Source organism: Heloderma suspectum, chromosome 1, assembly GCF_057233095.1.
Source record: "Heloderma suspectum isolate Gila_16-S chromosome 1, 16-S_ref, whole genome shotgun sequence".
Classification (NCBI taxonomy): domain Eukaryota; kingdom Metazoa; phylum Chordata; class Lepidosauria; order Squamata; family Helodermatidae; genus Heloderma; species Heloderma suspectum.
In genome coordinates, this window is record NC_139458.1 from 71,251,900 (window position 1) to 71,268,119 (window position 16,220).

Sequence of the window (16,220 nt, forward strand, 5' to 3'; positions counted from 1 at the left end):
AACAAGCCCAGAACTTCTCAAGTGGTTTTCCATACAGGAACTGGCCAGTCCTAGACTTGGAGGAAACTATGACTACAATCCTATGCTCATTACTTGAGTAAGCTCCATTGAACAAAGTGGGTCTTACTTCTGAGTAAACATACATAGGCCTGTATGGTAAATCAGTTTTATCCATCACCTAAATTCTAGCAGACTAAAGATTTAGGAAATAAAACTGTGAGTGACTAATATTGCCTAACCCACCAGATGTTGCCTAACCCAATCATAGAGAGATGTGGGCTTTAAGAGCTCATTGTGAATTGGATCATAGTTAGTCAGATGGCTCTTGAGAACTCTGGTAATAATGATTTAAATCAGGTTGGGGAATGTTCAGCCTTCCGGATGCTGGTGGACTGCAATACTCATCAGCCTTAGCCAACATAACCAATAGTGAGGGATGATGGGAATTGTAGGACAAAACATCTGGAGGGCCACACAATCCCCATTCCTAATTTAAATGTTCAAAAGCCACAACTTAAACTTCTTTAAGTTGTAGGACTTTTTCTATCTTAAAAATGTAATACTCTTAAGTATTTTTTAATTGAAGAAGCATTAGAGTTATCTGGGATTTGAGAGTTTAGCACTGTATTTCAAGGAAACGTGTGTCAGCCACAAGGATATAAACTTTGGTTATTAACTGTTACTCTTGTGACAAACTCAGCATGAGCCTCTAGCCATTTTTCCTTGGGTAAAGCAAGACAAACCAAATACTGTGTCCAAACAGTTGGGGTGATTGTAGCTGTGTTGAATGAGTGACAGAGCAGATTAAATAGCTTCTTATCTGACCCCAGCAGTTATTTAATTTAAATTCGGCAAGGTTCCTCTGCAGGGACAGGTGTTAAGAACTGAAGCAATACACTGTTAACAGAATACGTTCTTGCATATCCAGGTTATGCTGCAGTTTCTTTCTTGAAGTGTTCTGATGTGGGCCTGAGCTGTTGATCTGATTAGAAACCCTTTTTCCTCAGAGTATGACTCCTAATCAGATCTACAGTCCAAATAAACCCGTTGGCAAAGCATGCCAGGGAGACTAGCAGCTTTAATATGGGCATGTAAAGACATTCCATGCTTATTTTATTTAGCTTTTGCTTTGCACACCCACACCTGCAGCCTAACCTTTTAGGTTCAAAAGCGTTAAAAGCCACCATTTTATTCGAATAAGACATATCTCTACAACAGCTAGGCAGATTAGAACACAGTATTCAGCAGCCCGTGTGGAACCTTTTTCTTTGGGATAGCTGAGGATACAGGGACGTCCCCGTTAAGCCCTCCTTGTTCCCGTTTTCAGTCACCCAGTCTCACTCTCCATTTGTGTTGGGTTGAAAACACCAACCCTTCACCTAGTGTCTGTGACATTTCACAATATGCTCTCTTCTCTTATACAGGAAGACTATTACAGCCCTTGCTTTCTCTCCTGATGGAAAATATCTGGTTACTGGAGAGGTAAGTGATGGAGACTGAGAGCCTGTCTGGTCATGGCTCTCATGGTCAAGAAACTCAAAGACCTCCCTCCAACTATCCCAACAGACAGAGAAGGCTGATGTGGTGTGAAGCCTTTCTGTCCTCCCAGAATAGAGAGAGTGCTGTCTGTGGTGCATTAAAAGAGTAGAAATAATTCCTTGCTTGCAAGGGGAAGGGATCATTTAGTCTCACTGTTGGATGGGCTTTTTTTAGTCTTCAGGAGCAGGGAAGATTTCCACTTTGAGAGCAAACTGCTCCTCTCCCTGCAAGCAGTGACCATAGTCACCATTGCACCCACAGAACCTTTCTATGGTGCCCTCTAGGTTATTCACACCTATCCATGCTGGGTCACATTGATTTTTTTTTAAAATGGCTTTCCATCTCCCTGTGCTGCTGCTCTGTCTACCTGCTTGCTGTTCCTCATTGTTTCTTTACTTCACATGCCCCTTCCATTCTGATTAAACAACAGCAGCTCTTTGGATTGGTTGGGCAGCAGGTTGGAAAAGAAGAGTAGCATAAGAGACACAAGCTGTGGTGGCTGAGATGAATCACACTTGTCAATGGATGGAAGCTACGTAAGGCTGATGGTGGTGGAAAAATGTCCAAGTGGGGTCATGGGGGTGAGGATGAAAACAAGAACAAACGGGGAGTAGGGATAGGGAAAGAAGTATATGGAACCACGGGGGAGAAGGCAAAACAAGAACGGCTTTATTGCACAACTGAGCAGCTATAGCCAGTCCATTGTGGAAGTGAAAGAGGGTGGGGAAGAAAAGTGAGTTTGAGGGAAGAGAGGAAAAATAGAGATTTGGGGGGCAGGGGAGTGAGTTTGCTTCTGGCAGAGAGAGGGGGGTTGGGGGGAATTGGGTTTGCTGGTGCAGAGAGAGAAAGTTTGCCTTCTGAAGTGGGTGTTTGCTTGGAGCAGAAAACTGAATTTTAAGGAGTTTGTGGACTCTTACCTCGTACTCAGTTTCTTGGGCAAGCTACTTGTCTTTCAGACTTCTTAGGTTACCTTCTGTGAAATGGGTGTTTTCTAAGTGGCCATACTCATCGTATCAGCCATTTTATGAATGGACAACCCTCCAGCAGCCATTTTGTGACAGTGCCCACAACACTTTATCACAATTCCAAATGTGCCTACAGGTGTAAAGAGGTTGGGGACCCAATCCAAACAGTCAGAGGTGGCCATGTGAGCAGCCATAATCTGTGGCCAGGGTCTGAGACGAGCCATAAATTAATGCTTCAACATATACTTCAAGCTTTAGTTCCTGGGATTTCCAATTAAAGGATTTTGGAAGGCAAGGCTGTGAAAGACCTCTGAGATGCTGGAACTCTGCTGCTGTCTAGAATTATATTTTGACCAGATAACCCATTAGTCATTTAATGCATAGGGGCAGCTCCTTATCTTATTGGGAAAATACATCAGTGTGGTTGGGTTAAAAACGATATTTTTCCCCTCAAGTGTGGGAAATAGGAGATGTGGCTCACATTGAAAATGGATAATTATCTTACTAAAATAACCATAGTAAGAGAATTCTTAATTTGTGTGTGTACTATGATTTAGTCAAAGCATTTCAGGCGAAAACCAGCATTAACTCAATTGCTCATCTGGCCCCAGTAGCTTTGCTTTCAGATGTGTTTTGAAGGAATAAAGATCAGACATTGGGAACTATGAAACCACAGAGATGGGATTCGCAGGGTGAGAATTAGCTGAGGGCACTGTGCATGTTTTTCCCCTTTACTCATGTCACAGAGGAAGTCAAGGAGGAGGACTAAAGGTTCCTGTTGCTGGTTTCTGCCTTGGATTTCACCCCTTGAGATGCGAAGAAGAGAATTTTAACAGTCTTATTTAAATAATGTTTTAGAAGGAAGGGAAAGCACTTTTAGAAGATTGTCTTGAGAATAGTGACAGAAATGCTGGTGCCTGTGGGTTTGGCAGCATTTAGTTTAGTTTCTGGCAAAAAGTTTCCCCCTTTGAAAGGGAGGACAAAGATGACTGCATTCAGTTTCTAATGCAGACCAGATACACAATACTCATACTGTATGTGTTATGAAGCCTGAATTGCTGGATGCTGAAGCCCACAAAAATGTTGACTGTCCTCTTCTTGTCCACGTTGGATGGCTGCCATATGTGTCTTCTGAGGCTGATTATTATTGGGCTCTGCACACAAACAGTTCTTTTTTATTATCCAGAATGCCTTGGATTTTAAATACTGAGTTTAAGGAGTGACCCCATCACCATCCCCAAGTCATAATTAAAATCTAGATGTTTACCACTGGCCAGTGTCAACATCAATCTTAAGGACAGCTGACGTGCAAGTCTGTAGCTGGGTTGATTCAAGACTTACGGTGATGGAAATGGAATATATCCATTTGGACTAGATCCAAGTGTGGGCAGCGAGATCCTTTGATAGCTCGCGAGTAGGGCAAAGTGGTGATGGCCCCCTCCTGTTGTCTGTCCCCCAGCATCTGATACTCAGAAGCATATTGCCACTGGACAGGGAAACAGAGTTGGAAGGGACCTTTGAGATCATCTACTCCAACCCCCCATCTCAATGTAGGAATCTTGCAACTGAAGCATCCCTGACAGATGGCTGTCCAGCCTCTGCTCAAATATCTCTCCCAGAGGAGAGCCCACCACCTCCTAAGGCAGACTGTCAAACAGCTGTTACCTAATCCTGGTTCCATCTTTAACCCTAATCTTCAGCATCGAGCCTCTTTTTATTTTCTCTTTCACACTCCAAAGCAGTTAGGACTTGCATATTGGGCTACTGATAGGAATGTTCACAGCAGAAGCTCCTTTAATTTCCCTCCCCACCCCACCACCATTTGAGGACCATGTGCTGTCAGATTTCAATATCACAAAAACTCTGAAAGAAGAAAAAGGCTATTTACAAGAGTCTAAAATATTCTGAATGCTATCTCTAAGATTCTCTTGTATTGTCATACACAAGTACAGCCCCTGCTGCCCCTCTGTGGCATGACTTTGTGATGGAATGGAAGGACTCTTGCCCAGCCTGTAGTAAAACAAAATTCACAGCTCATTTCGAATCCCGTGGTTTCATATGAAGAAAGTAACAGGCTTTCTTACTTACATTAAGGAGTTTATTGTATAGGGGTTTGGAAAAAGGGGAGGGAAACACTCACTAATTCTGAAAAAGAGGAGCCACATATTAAAAAGTCTACAGCACAGCACCATTGGGGGAGGCGAAATGAAGAACAAGATCTCTCAATCAGGATTAGGAGGTTTTTCCTAGGGGGATTTAGTCCAGTTCTACTGTGCTTCACAGATGAACATGGCAGATGACATTACCCCCACTCCACATTAATCACGTTTTTTTTCTGCCTGAAAAGCTGCTTTTTTGCAAAGTCATTTTGCACAGGATTTTCCCCTTGTGGTGGCTTCAGTGCAGTTTGGGAGTCTGTGTGACCTCAGTTGGCTTTGGCGCAGGCTGTGGGGAGCAGCACTGATAGGCAGAAGGGAAGGTTGTGTCATGAAAGGGTGGACACGAGGAGAAGAGTTGGCTAAACATGACTACTCAGAAGTAACTCACTGTCTTCAGTTGCAGTTTATCGAGTACGGAGTGGAGAGAGTGGTTAGGAGAATTCCTTTGCCTTTTGGTTTAAATCTTTGCTCGTCCGGAGGTGCGCAGAAGTTTAGGGCACAGTCCTATGGGGATAGAATCATAGAATCATAGGGTTGGAAGGGGCCTACAAGACCATCGAGTCCAACCCCCTGCTCATTGCAGGAAGCCTGATTCCCAGGCGGTCTCCCATCAAAGTACTAACCAGGACTGACCCTGCTTAGCTGCTGAGATCAGGCACATCCAGCCCTTTGCTAGTTGGACACCTTGAAATCAGAGGTGGCTGACTATCCAATGCAGGGCAGGCAGTGTGCGGAGGGGATCTTCTCCAGGACGCTCTGTCCGCCCTGCATTTGCTGCTAGACAGCCGATTTCAGCTGTCTAGCCAGGGCACATCGGAGCGAGGGTGGGGGGAATCTGGATGGTGCATAGAAAGCGTTGTAACAGTGCTTCCGCAGTCCCCTCCCTGCCCCCAGGAATGCCCCCTTTTTGGCCGCTCCATGCTGTTCTTATGAGCACAGATCTGGGGATGAACTGCATCCCTATGAGGCAGCGGGGGAGGGGGCAGGGAGATGGGTTCCAAGAAACTGAAAAGTCCTATGGCCTTCTAGATGCTGTCGAGTGGCCATAGGATTGCACCTTTAATGAGTTTAAAAGGTAATCACCCCCAAGTGACTGTTACTCCTGCTGAGAAAGGATGGGCACAAGGAGCGGAGTGGGCTAAACGTGTCTACTTGGAAGGAACTCATTGGCTTCAATTGCACTTCACTGAGCACCAGAGCAGACTGAGGGGTCGGGAGAATTCCTTTGCCTGTTGGTTTAAATCTACAGAGCAGCATAGGCATGCATAGGTTTAATGAGTTTAAAGGTTATCGCCCCCAAGTGACCCTTACTCCTGCCAAGAAAGGATGGGCATGAGGAGAGGAGTGGGCTAAACATGTCTACTCGGAAGTAACTCATTGGCCTCAATTGCACTTCACTGAGCACTGGAGCAGAGAGGTGGGCCGGGAGCAAGCCTCCACTCATTCGCTGCACCGCACCTACGCAGCTGATGACATTCCGTTCTAGCCACGGGACTCCGCCCACCCAACCCCGAACCAATGTGGTTTCAGGTGTCATTTGTTCTGTGCAAGCAAGTTTTTTGGCAGTGTATACACTGCTTTTGCAATGTATACGCTGGCTCTTTGTGCTGCGGAAGGAGCTAATTTAATTTCTTGAAAATCAACTTTTAAATGGAATCGCATTGGTAAGTGTCTCGGTGTAGATGGGGACCTAACATTTGCAAATGTTTCCTAACATTTGTTTCTCTGCAATGTCTTCCCATTGCCCCAGTTTCTGCCCTCTGGAGCAGCAGTCTGCTTCATCTTCTGCATGACAGCACTTCAGATATTTGAAGACTGCTATCTCCCCTTACCTCCAGGCTAAAGGAGGGGGGAGGCAGATTCTCACACCTCTCCTTAAGTGGCAGTGAAAGCAGAGGATGCTACAGCCAGCACTGTGGAAGCACAGCATTGCTGGCCAAATAATGCCCTTGTTGACATCAGCATTTCATGCCAGGGCAAACATCCAGTCAGCAACTGTGCACTTCGATGGCCCTAGCTGTAGCACTCACTCCTCTGCTGGTGCCTCTGAGGGCCAAACTAAACGTTCATTAAAACACACATAATGGAGCTCTGCTCTTCTGTAAATGTGCTCGGCCCCTGTTCAGATCAGTTCTGTAGCATTCTGGGAGATGAGATTTAAGCTCCCCCCCCCCACTCCCCATGTTTCTTTGTGAAACTACACCCACCCACTGGGGTGGGGGGATAAAAAAAGAAAAAAATCGCTCAACTGGAGTCAATGGAGGCTTTTTTCTTTTCTTTTTAAAATCTCCCTGTGGAGGGTGGGTGGGTGGAAATTCTGCCAAAAAAAAAAAAAGTGTGGGTGGTGGGTGGGAGAAAAGTTAAAACCCCCATTCCTGGAGTGCCATTGTCCTGATCCAAATTGGGGCTGTGTGCTCTTACAGGAAAACAGAGAAAGCTAGCACACATAGCCCCATTATATGTGCTTTAACTAATGTTTAGTTTTGCCCTGCGTGCTTAAACGTAAGGGTGGTAATTTTTCTCCCTTCTCAATTGCCATGCAGTGGCTGCCTGCAATTTTGCCTAGCCAACCACCTCACTGCCCACCTTCAGTAGTAATGAATTCCATAAGCTAACTTTGCATTGTGAGATCTGCTTCCTCTCTCTCTCTTCTCCTGCTGACTCACCTTGGAGAAGAACATGTATCTCTACCAGTTTGCTTCATATTGTTCATAATTTTATTAACCTCTTGTGTTTTCCCTTAATTCTTTTCTTTACCCTAAACAAACAAGTTCTAGTTCTGTAAGCTTTTCCTTACCATGAAGATTCTCCAAACATAGTCTCTCAGTTTTGGGGCGTAGCTGTATTGCCCTCCTTGTGCACTCTTGCCTGTAACCTCCAGGTCCAGCCACACATGAAGAAACATTGAACTGCTATGCTTTTCAGATCAGTTAACACTCGGGTGAAGGCTGATGTTTTAAAGCACTTTTTTTTACATCTTGGGACAATTGCGTTTGGAATTTCATTTTCCAGATGGAGACTTTGTTTCTTATAGTCTGATCTGAGTGTGAACATGCTGAATCATTCTTGGCCCACAACAGACTCCCAGGGCATGTCCCAAATTGCCAACATATCTGTAGTTCTTCTGCCATCACCAATGCCTTTGAGCCCTGCACCCAGAGGATTCTCAGGTAACTACAGATCAGGGTGAAGGCAATTGGCAGCAGAAATTCCCTCTTCTCTGAGAGGCAAAATCAACTTGTCCTTCCTTTGCTCGCCTACCGTCTGTGCCTGTAGCTTTAAATAAGAACAGAATGATGCATGGGAAGGAGATCATTTTGAGCGTATAAAGGCAAATAGTCAAAACCCAAATCCAAGTTAATGAATATTTATTTAGGATCAGAAAAATGGATAGTGGCTGAGAGAGGCATGGTGAGGTACACCTCCCTCTGCATGCAGAAAATTAAAAAGTGGATAGTGATGATGTCAGGGGAGGCGGGTGGGAGAGGGGCAGGGCAAATGGAGATTCCTCTGAGGCCAAATTCAACCCCTTGGGCAGAGGCTCCCCACCCCTGAAGTAAAAGTGAGAATTGGGAGGGATTTCCAATCTAGTCCTGGTAGAAAGAACCATTAAGTGGGGGAGGGGGATTCCAGGCTGTGTGAATGGAGGATGCTTAAATTGGAGGATGTAACTGGTTGTTATGTAATGAGGGAGTTAGGCTGCTGTACCAGGTACATTGACATCTTATTTTCAGGCCTCTCTTTGCACTTGAGTTTTTCCCCTGTCTGCACTCTATCAAGAGGCTTAGTGAACCCTGGCTAGAAAAGGTACCATCTTTCTTGGTTGCCATGGAGATGCCTTCTAGCAGACCTCCTTTTTACAGGCTTTTGTGAGTAGGAGTTGCCTTTAAGGCATGTACTTCTCTATATTTCACTTAAAAAGATAAGAGTTTTGTGTTAGATGCAGTACTAGAGAAAGACGTTGAATTAACAGAGCAAAATAAGAGTGTTGTTGTTGTTGGTGTGTGTTTTTAAATAGTACATCCTGTTCATCATTCAATCTTAACCAAAAAATGTGGTGACCGATGAGGCTAATTAAACCTCTACACTTCATATTTAATTCTTTGTTCTCCTTGTTGACACTGCTTATTAACATTGCCATTTACACAAGCCTCTGATGGTGTTAACCAGGATTTCCCAAACCTTTCTCCGCTTTTGGAGTTTTCAGGGGCTCTTATTGTCCTTGAGGGTTGTGTTCTGAAAGGAGACTGAGTCTGAAGAATTCCCTTCAGGATTAACTCTGCCCTCTTCCCTTTAATTTTCTGTCATCGCTGCCTTTCATCCATTTTGTGTTATCCTGAGGTGATTTAATTAGGCCAGGCAGGTACAATTTCTTTTAACCTCTCCTTGGTCTTTGAACTTCCCTGCCAGGCTTCCTGTACTCATCTGGGAGGTGTTATGAAACCTGATGTTATCTGGTGATCAACTCTGGGTTTGAATTTGCACCTTTGCAAACCAGTGGATCAGGGGCTAAAAAAAGGGGTGGGGAACTTGTGGCCCTCAAGATGTTGTTGAACTCCCAACTCCTATCTGCCTTAGCCAGCATAGCCAGTAGTCAGGGATGATAGGAGTTGTGTTCCAGCAACATCTGCATCCCCACCCCTGGGCTAAAGTGTACCAGTGTCAAGGACCACAGATTTATCTCAGTAAATGAAACGGATCAATTTGTGCATTGATACACAATGATTCATTCAGAAAACTATAGGATAAACTCAAGTGAAACATAGCAACTGAACAATCAAAAAAGTGATTTAAGGGTGCATAAAAATAGCATTAAAATTGCATTGAATACAATTCAGGACAGAATGCTGCAGCGAGGCTGTGGAGTGGAGTGCCTTGCCACACGCGCATAACACCTGTGCTGAAAGAACTGCACTGGCTGCCAGTTTGCTACCGAAAAGGGTTCAAGTTATTATTAGTGACATATAAAGACCTAAACAGCTTAGGACCAAGTTACCTGAAATATTATCTTCCCCTATATAGACCCATTAGACCACTAGGATCTTCTGGGGAGGCCATGTCACACCCTGCAGTCTCCCATCTGGCAGCAACACACCATCTCGGTGGTGGTACCCACCCTCTGGAATTACCTCCCCTCTGTAATATTATTTATTAACATTTTGATTGACTTATTTGCTAAAAAGGCATAAAAGCGGTGCACAGCGATTTAAAACAATAAAACCTTAAAACAATGAAAATAAGAACATTAAAAACACTAAAACAATGAAAATAAAAACATTAAAAACACTAAAACAATACATATAAGAACATTACAAATACTAAAATAAAAATAAGAACATAAAAACCACGAAGAATCAAAACATTAGAACAACTACATATTTTAAAAGGTTATATTAAAATGTTGTGTCTTCACACCCTTTCTAAAAGCCAAGAGAGTGGGAGCCAATCGTAGTTCTTGACATTTGGGAATGACACAGGAGAAAGCCCTTTGACGCATGTCTGACAAATAGGCCTCTACAGTTAATGGTACCCTCAAATGATAGCGCTCTTCAAGTACTTGAAAGGTTGTCACAGAGAGGAAGGCCAGGATCTCTTCTCGATCATCAGAGTGCAGGATATGGAATAATGGGCTCAAGTGACAGGAAGCCAGATTCCGGCTGAACATCAGGAAAAACTTCCTGGCTGTTAGAGCAATATGACAGTGGAACCAATTACCTAGGGAGGTAGTGGGCTCTCCCACACTGGAGGTATTCAGGATGAAGCTGGACAGCAATCTGTCAGGGATGCTTTGAGTTAGATTCCTGCACTGAGCAGGGGGTTGGACTCAATGGTCTTATAGGCCCCTTCCAACCCTACTATTCTATGATTCTATGAAAAGGGCCTGTCCTGCAGATGTTAACATATGGGCAGGTTCATAAGGAGACAGGCAGTTCCTTACCTAGCCAAATCCTAAGCCATTCAGTGCTATAAAGGTTAAAACCAACACCTTGAATTAGCAACCAGTGAAGGTATTTCTAGATAGATGTAATATGGCCCCAATACCATGAACTGGTTAGCAGCCTAGTTGCCACAGTTTGCACCAATTGTAGCTTCTGGATGCTGTTCAACGGTAGCCCCATGTAGAGTGCATTGCAACAGTCTAAGCATAATGTAACCAAGGCATGGATAACTGCTGCCAGCTCAGACTAACTTAGGAAGGGTCACAGCTGGTGCATCAAATGTAATTATGCAAATGTACTCCTTGCCATCATCACCATCTGAAGTTGCAGGGACAATGTAAAATCAAGGAGTGCTCCTAAACTGTGAACCTGATCCTTCAGGGGAAGCCCAACCACTTCCAGAACAGGTTGAATCCCATCTCCAAGTCACGATTTCTACTGACCAACTTCTCTGACTTTTCTGAGTTTGACCTCTGCTTGTTCAGCCTCATATGGTCCATTACTGAATCCAGATAACGATCAAGGTTTTCAATGGCTTCCTTGGTATTAGGTGATAAAGAGCAATAGAGAAAGTTGTCAGCACCATATTGATGGCACCTTACTCCAAAGCTCCAAATGACCTGCCCCACAGGTTTCATGTACATGTTAAATAACATGGGGACCATTATAACTCCTGTGGGACATCATAGGCCAAAGGTCATGGAGCTGAACAGTAATCCTCAGCACCACCTTCTGGACCTGACCTGACAGGAAGGACCAGGACCACTGCAAAACAGAACCCCGCAGGCCCAGTTCTTCCAGGTGTTCCAGAAGGATACCATTGCTGATGATATCAAAAACTGCCGAGAGGTCCAGAAGAACCAATAGGGTTGTGCTTCCCCTGTCCAGTTCCTGGTGTAGATCATTGACCAAGGCAACCCAAGCAATATTAGGTCCATATCCCTGCCAAAAGCCTGATGGAAATGGGTCCACGTAATCAGTATAATCCAGAAGCATCTGGAGTCGCAACACCACCACCTTCTCAATCACCTTAGCCAAGAACAGTGATACATCAAATCCTGACGATCATGTGCTTTTGTGGATTATTAAAAACTGACTTGTTTACCCTGGCTTTTTCCAACCTTTAATTTGTTTTCATGCTGTTGTGCGTTTATAATGTTGCATTGTTTTATAATTTATTGTAAACTACTAAGGAGTTTTAAAATGGGAAGTGATATACACATTTTTCAATAAATAAATAATTGACAACACAGTTAAAGCAATTTGAACTCTAGATTTGCATTCTTGAGTCATGGGTCATGGCCATGTAGATTCTTCTTCTTCTTCTTCTTCTTCTTCTTCTTCTTCTTCTTCTTCTTCTTCTTCTATAAAGTTCCCAAATGCATATCAACACATACCATATCAGCATCATACAATAGTAGGAATCATAGAACAGTAGGGTTGGAAGACCATCGAGTCCAACCCCCATCGTTTAAAACAACCCAAGTAATTCGTCATCTGCACTGATGTTTGCTGCAGCTCCTTTGGCATCTTAATAGGTGCAGTGTTCTCTTTGTTCTTATCATCAATCCAGATGTCAAGGTCACACTTGATTCAGCAAAATTTCCAAGCAGCCTGCACTGAGATGAGCTTTTCCACTGTTGCAATAAATCATAGTCCATCATGGCTGCCCTACAGCTTGCAGAATCCAGTGGTTCCTTGGGCCAGGCAGGACCAACCTGATACCCTAGTGTAAACTTAATCTGCAAAGAACTAAGCAACCCCCTCAGTTGTTGTTTTCTGTTCAAAAGAAATGGGCCTGTTTGCTCTTTTGTGTGTGAAGGGAATAAGATGCTGTAGTATTGCAGCCAGCAGATTCCAGATATGTGAAGTGCCCAAGCCTTTCCACTGCCAAAGGGCAAAAGTCCAGCAGTCTGGCTAGAGCAGCTTTCTCCACCCTGGTGCCCTCCAGATCTGCTGGCCATGTTGGCTGGTAATTATGGGACTTGATGTCCAACACAACTGGAGGGCACCAGGTTGGGGAAGGCTGGGATAAAGGAGGGGTCAGTTTCATCAGGGGTGCCTGAGAAGAGAGGAGGCTATACTGCTGCTTTTCTTCCTGAGGGTCCTGCATGAAGCAGAAGACTGGGCATGTTGCCCATTCTCCACCACTCACTGCATTATGCAGAAGATGGAGGGTTTCTTGCTTCCAAGAAGTGGCATCAGCTTCTCTCTTCTTAGTGCCCTTGTACACAGTGACTTGATGATCTTTGAAAGGTTCCATACCTGCAGATGTGCTATGCATATGTGCTATGGAGACATTCATCGTAATGCACAAACTAGGATTTAGTTCTGCAAATTGGCCTTTGTGGATTTCTGAAAAACCTATTCTGTTAGCTGAAGATTTGTGTTTGAATAGTGGTGCATTTGGCTTGCCGTGCACACTTGGCAAAATGTCATAACATTTGTATGTATGTGGATGTATTGCAACTGGCTTCAAAGTTGCTCTATTCACTTCTCTCTTTCTTTTTACAGAGTGGGCACATGCCTGCTGTCCGCGTGTGGGATGTTGCTGAGCGGACCCAGGTGGCTGAACTTCAGGAACACAAGTATGGAGTTGCGTGTGTGGCGTTCTCCCCGAGCTCCAAGTACATTGTCTCAGTGGGTTACCAGCATGACATGATAGTCAATGTTTGGTCTTGGAAGGTAAAACTATAACAAGATTCTTTTGAGTATTCACATAGGAAGAAGTGGGGCTTGCAACAAAATGTTGCAGTTTGCAGTGCTTCTGTTCAGGGTGTGAGCCAGCCAGGTCCCATTCCAGAAGGCTCTATTCCATTCCATCCCCCACACAGATTTTCTGTTCCCTCCCCGACTATCAGCCACCACCTGAACATGCTCAGTCCTCAGTTTTCCCCTCTCTTACTTCTTTTTTTCTAAATATTTTTTGTACTTCCACAAACCTTGGTTTCTCCTCCAAGCTCCTTGATTCCTCCTCCTTGTGTGTGGTGCCATTTTGGCTACATAAAGACTGGCACTCAGAGAATGACTTCACTGTTGGTAGATAGGATGGCTGATAAAGAAAAATAGGCTGCCTTCCATGGCATCTACATGTTCACAGGAAAATAATATTAATTATTTAATTAATCTATCCTCAACAATGAGGACAGAGAAGCTTTTCACTACTTTTTTTTTTTTTTTACTAATTTGTGGAATAGACATTCTAAAATCCAGTAACAGGTCAGCTGGAGAGAATTTCCACATCGGAAAATGGCCAGTCTATTTCCATCACTTCCTCTTCTTGGTTATCTAAGGCACACACCATGGGAAATCACAGCAGGCCTTTCCTTCTTACTCTTGGGTTAGATGGGAACATAGGAAGCTGCCTTATGCTGAGCCAGACCACTGGTCCGTCTAGCTCAGGACTGTCTTCATTGATTGATAGTGGCTGTCCAGGTTCTCTGGCCAGTGTCTTTCCCAGCTCTATCTGGAGATGCCAGGGATTGAACTTTGAGCCTTCTGCATGCAAAGCCCCATGCCCTACCACTGAGCTACGGCCCTTCCCTCCTCAGATGAGAGAACAGCTTCTTTACTGTGCTATAGACACCCACCCACTCTCAGATCAGAATGAATCTCTGATATTTCTTGTCTGAAACAGGTGAACTGTCTTTGGTTTCTCCTCTAGAAGTAAAATGTAATTATTGCCTCTCCAAGCAGCAAAAGTATGTGTGTTTTTCCTGAGGTCCTTTTTAAAAAATTGATTGGTCCCTGTGATACCCAAAAACAAGGCCTTCAGTGATTGTTACTGTTGACATTAGAAGTTGCTTCTCCAGGGAAAGAGATTCCTTTGATCAAAACTCCAAATAAACAGGCAGTTTTGTTTAAACATGAATATAGTTTATTTCCTGGTACAGTGTAAATGTATTCAGTTTTGTGTTTGCATTTTTATTATGGTTACAAATGGGACTTCATGCATAAGCATGTTTAGCACAAGGGAGACTAAAATGGTAACGATGTTTTATTTGCCAAGTTAATATAGGGTAACTTATTTGCAGAGGATGGCCATGATAGCCTGTAATACCTCTAGATTTCGTTTGTTTTTATAACCTGTTCAGCCCACTCTGATATCAGCTATGTTCAAGGTGTTGACTTTGGTTTCTTAAGTTGTTTCACTGTTCTGTATCAGTTCATATTAATCCACGTGTGTCAAAATGCTTTATTCTTATAGGCCAGAATTAGCAGTAGAGGCTGATGGCTTCGATGTCAGTGGGGTGGTGAATCTGCTCCGGGTTTCAGTCAGAATGCTAGAGGAGCTGTCCAGGGTGCTTTGCAGGTGCTCTTTTAGCATTCTGACTGAAACCCAGAGCAGATTTGCCACCCCACTGACAACCAATTAGCTAGGGAGGTGGTGGGCTCTCCCACACTGGAGGCATTCAAGATGAGGCTGACAGCCATCTGTTGGGGATGCTCTAACTTGGATTCCTGCATTGAGCAGGGAGTTGGACTCGATAGTCTTGTAGGCCCCTTCCAACCCTACTATTCTATGATTCTATGATTGGAGCCAGCAGCCTCCACTGAGAATTAGTCACAAATAAATCCCACCTCTAGAATTCTGATAACCAGATGCATGTGTGATTGCATCTCCATATATCCACTTAGGACACAATTCAGATTTTTTCTGGGCGAATGAGATTCTTTGTGTGTAGGCACATGCCTCTCTCCTCAATATCTTCAAGTTACCTTCACATAACTTGATGTTGATGCCCCATGCCGATGCCCAATCAAGCAGAAGGCCAATGTGCATGGTTCTTACCCTCCCCACAAAAGAGGGAGATTGCACAAATTGGGCATCTCTATAGCCGGACATCTATGTGGAGCATCTATGTTATAAGTGATAAGGTATCTGTATGATTCAAGGATGTACATCCAGGCCAACAGCACATGAATTTTCTTTCTTGACTGATAAGTGTTTGAATCATGCCTTACTGTGTCCTGATTTTGTGAATTATCCCTCCATATCTAGCATATAGTAAAACAATTCATTATTACTTAATCCAACATTTTATTAGTTTGTTGTACTGTATATTCCAATATATGTTTCAAGTTCCAGTTCACGACAATTTTGCTTCTTCCTGTAATAACCCTATTTAAAATATTTTTTAAAAATCTAAGCCAATCCATAACTCACAACAAATAGGAAAATGTTTCAATGTTTCAGAAAGTAATGCCAATTTCAGAGTATAGTTGGGTTGGTCATTTTGAAATTACTTCCCGTAACACCCTCATATTAAAATTGATCATCATATAAAGAAGAGTGTAAGCATATGGCATATACTAAGCATAAGGCATATACTGCTATAGTTTTAGTGTGTAAAAGAACAGGCAACAGTATTATAGCCGGGCTACAGGCCAACACTTTTTTTTAAAGATAAGACTGCATACATCCCTGTTCAAAGAGGCTACAGATACTATGTCCCTGTCCATTTCACATCAAAGTCTTCCATTCTTTGTGGTATAAGAAATATGTACTTGTGTGTATTTTAAAATGTAGTGATGTACAGCCATGTCTTTAAAAGGAAGAGTAGTGGAGTTCCCTGCCCTAAATATATGGTATCTGAAGGACAAGAATAGTGAAGATA

General features: G+C 43.5%; 1 protein-coding gene across 1 annotated transcript in view; it reads left to right on the forward strand.

The window, feature by feature from the left end:
- Nucleotides 1-16,220, forward strand: part of MAPKBP1 (mitogen-activated protein kinase binding protein 1) — a 164,068-nt gene that overhangs the window by 82,979 nt on the left and 64,869 nt on the right. Inside the window, exons 5-6 of the mRNA XM_084846278.1 lie at nucleotides 1,425-1,482; nucleotides 13,117-13,287. Coding sequence (XP_084702404.1) covers nucleotides 1,425-1,482; nucleotides 13,117-13,287 — 229 coding nt within the window. The remainder of the gene's footprint in view (nucleotides 1-1,424; nucleotides 1,483-13,116; nucleotides 13,288-16,220) is intronic.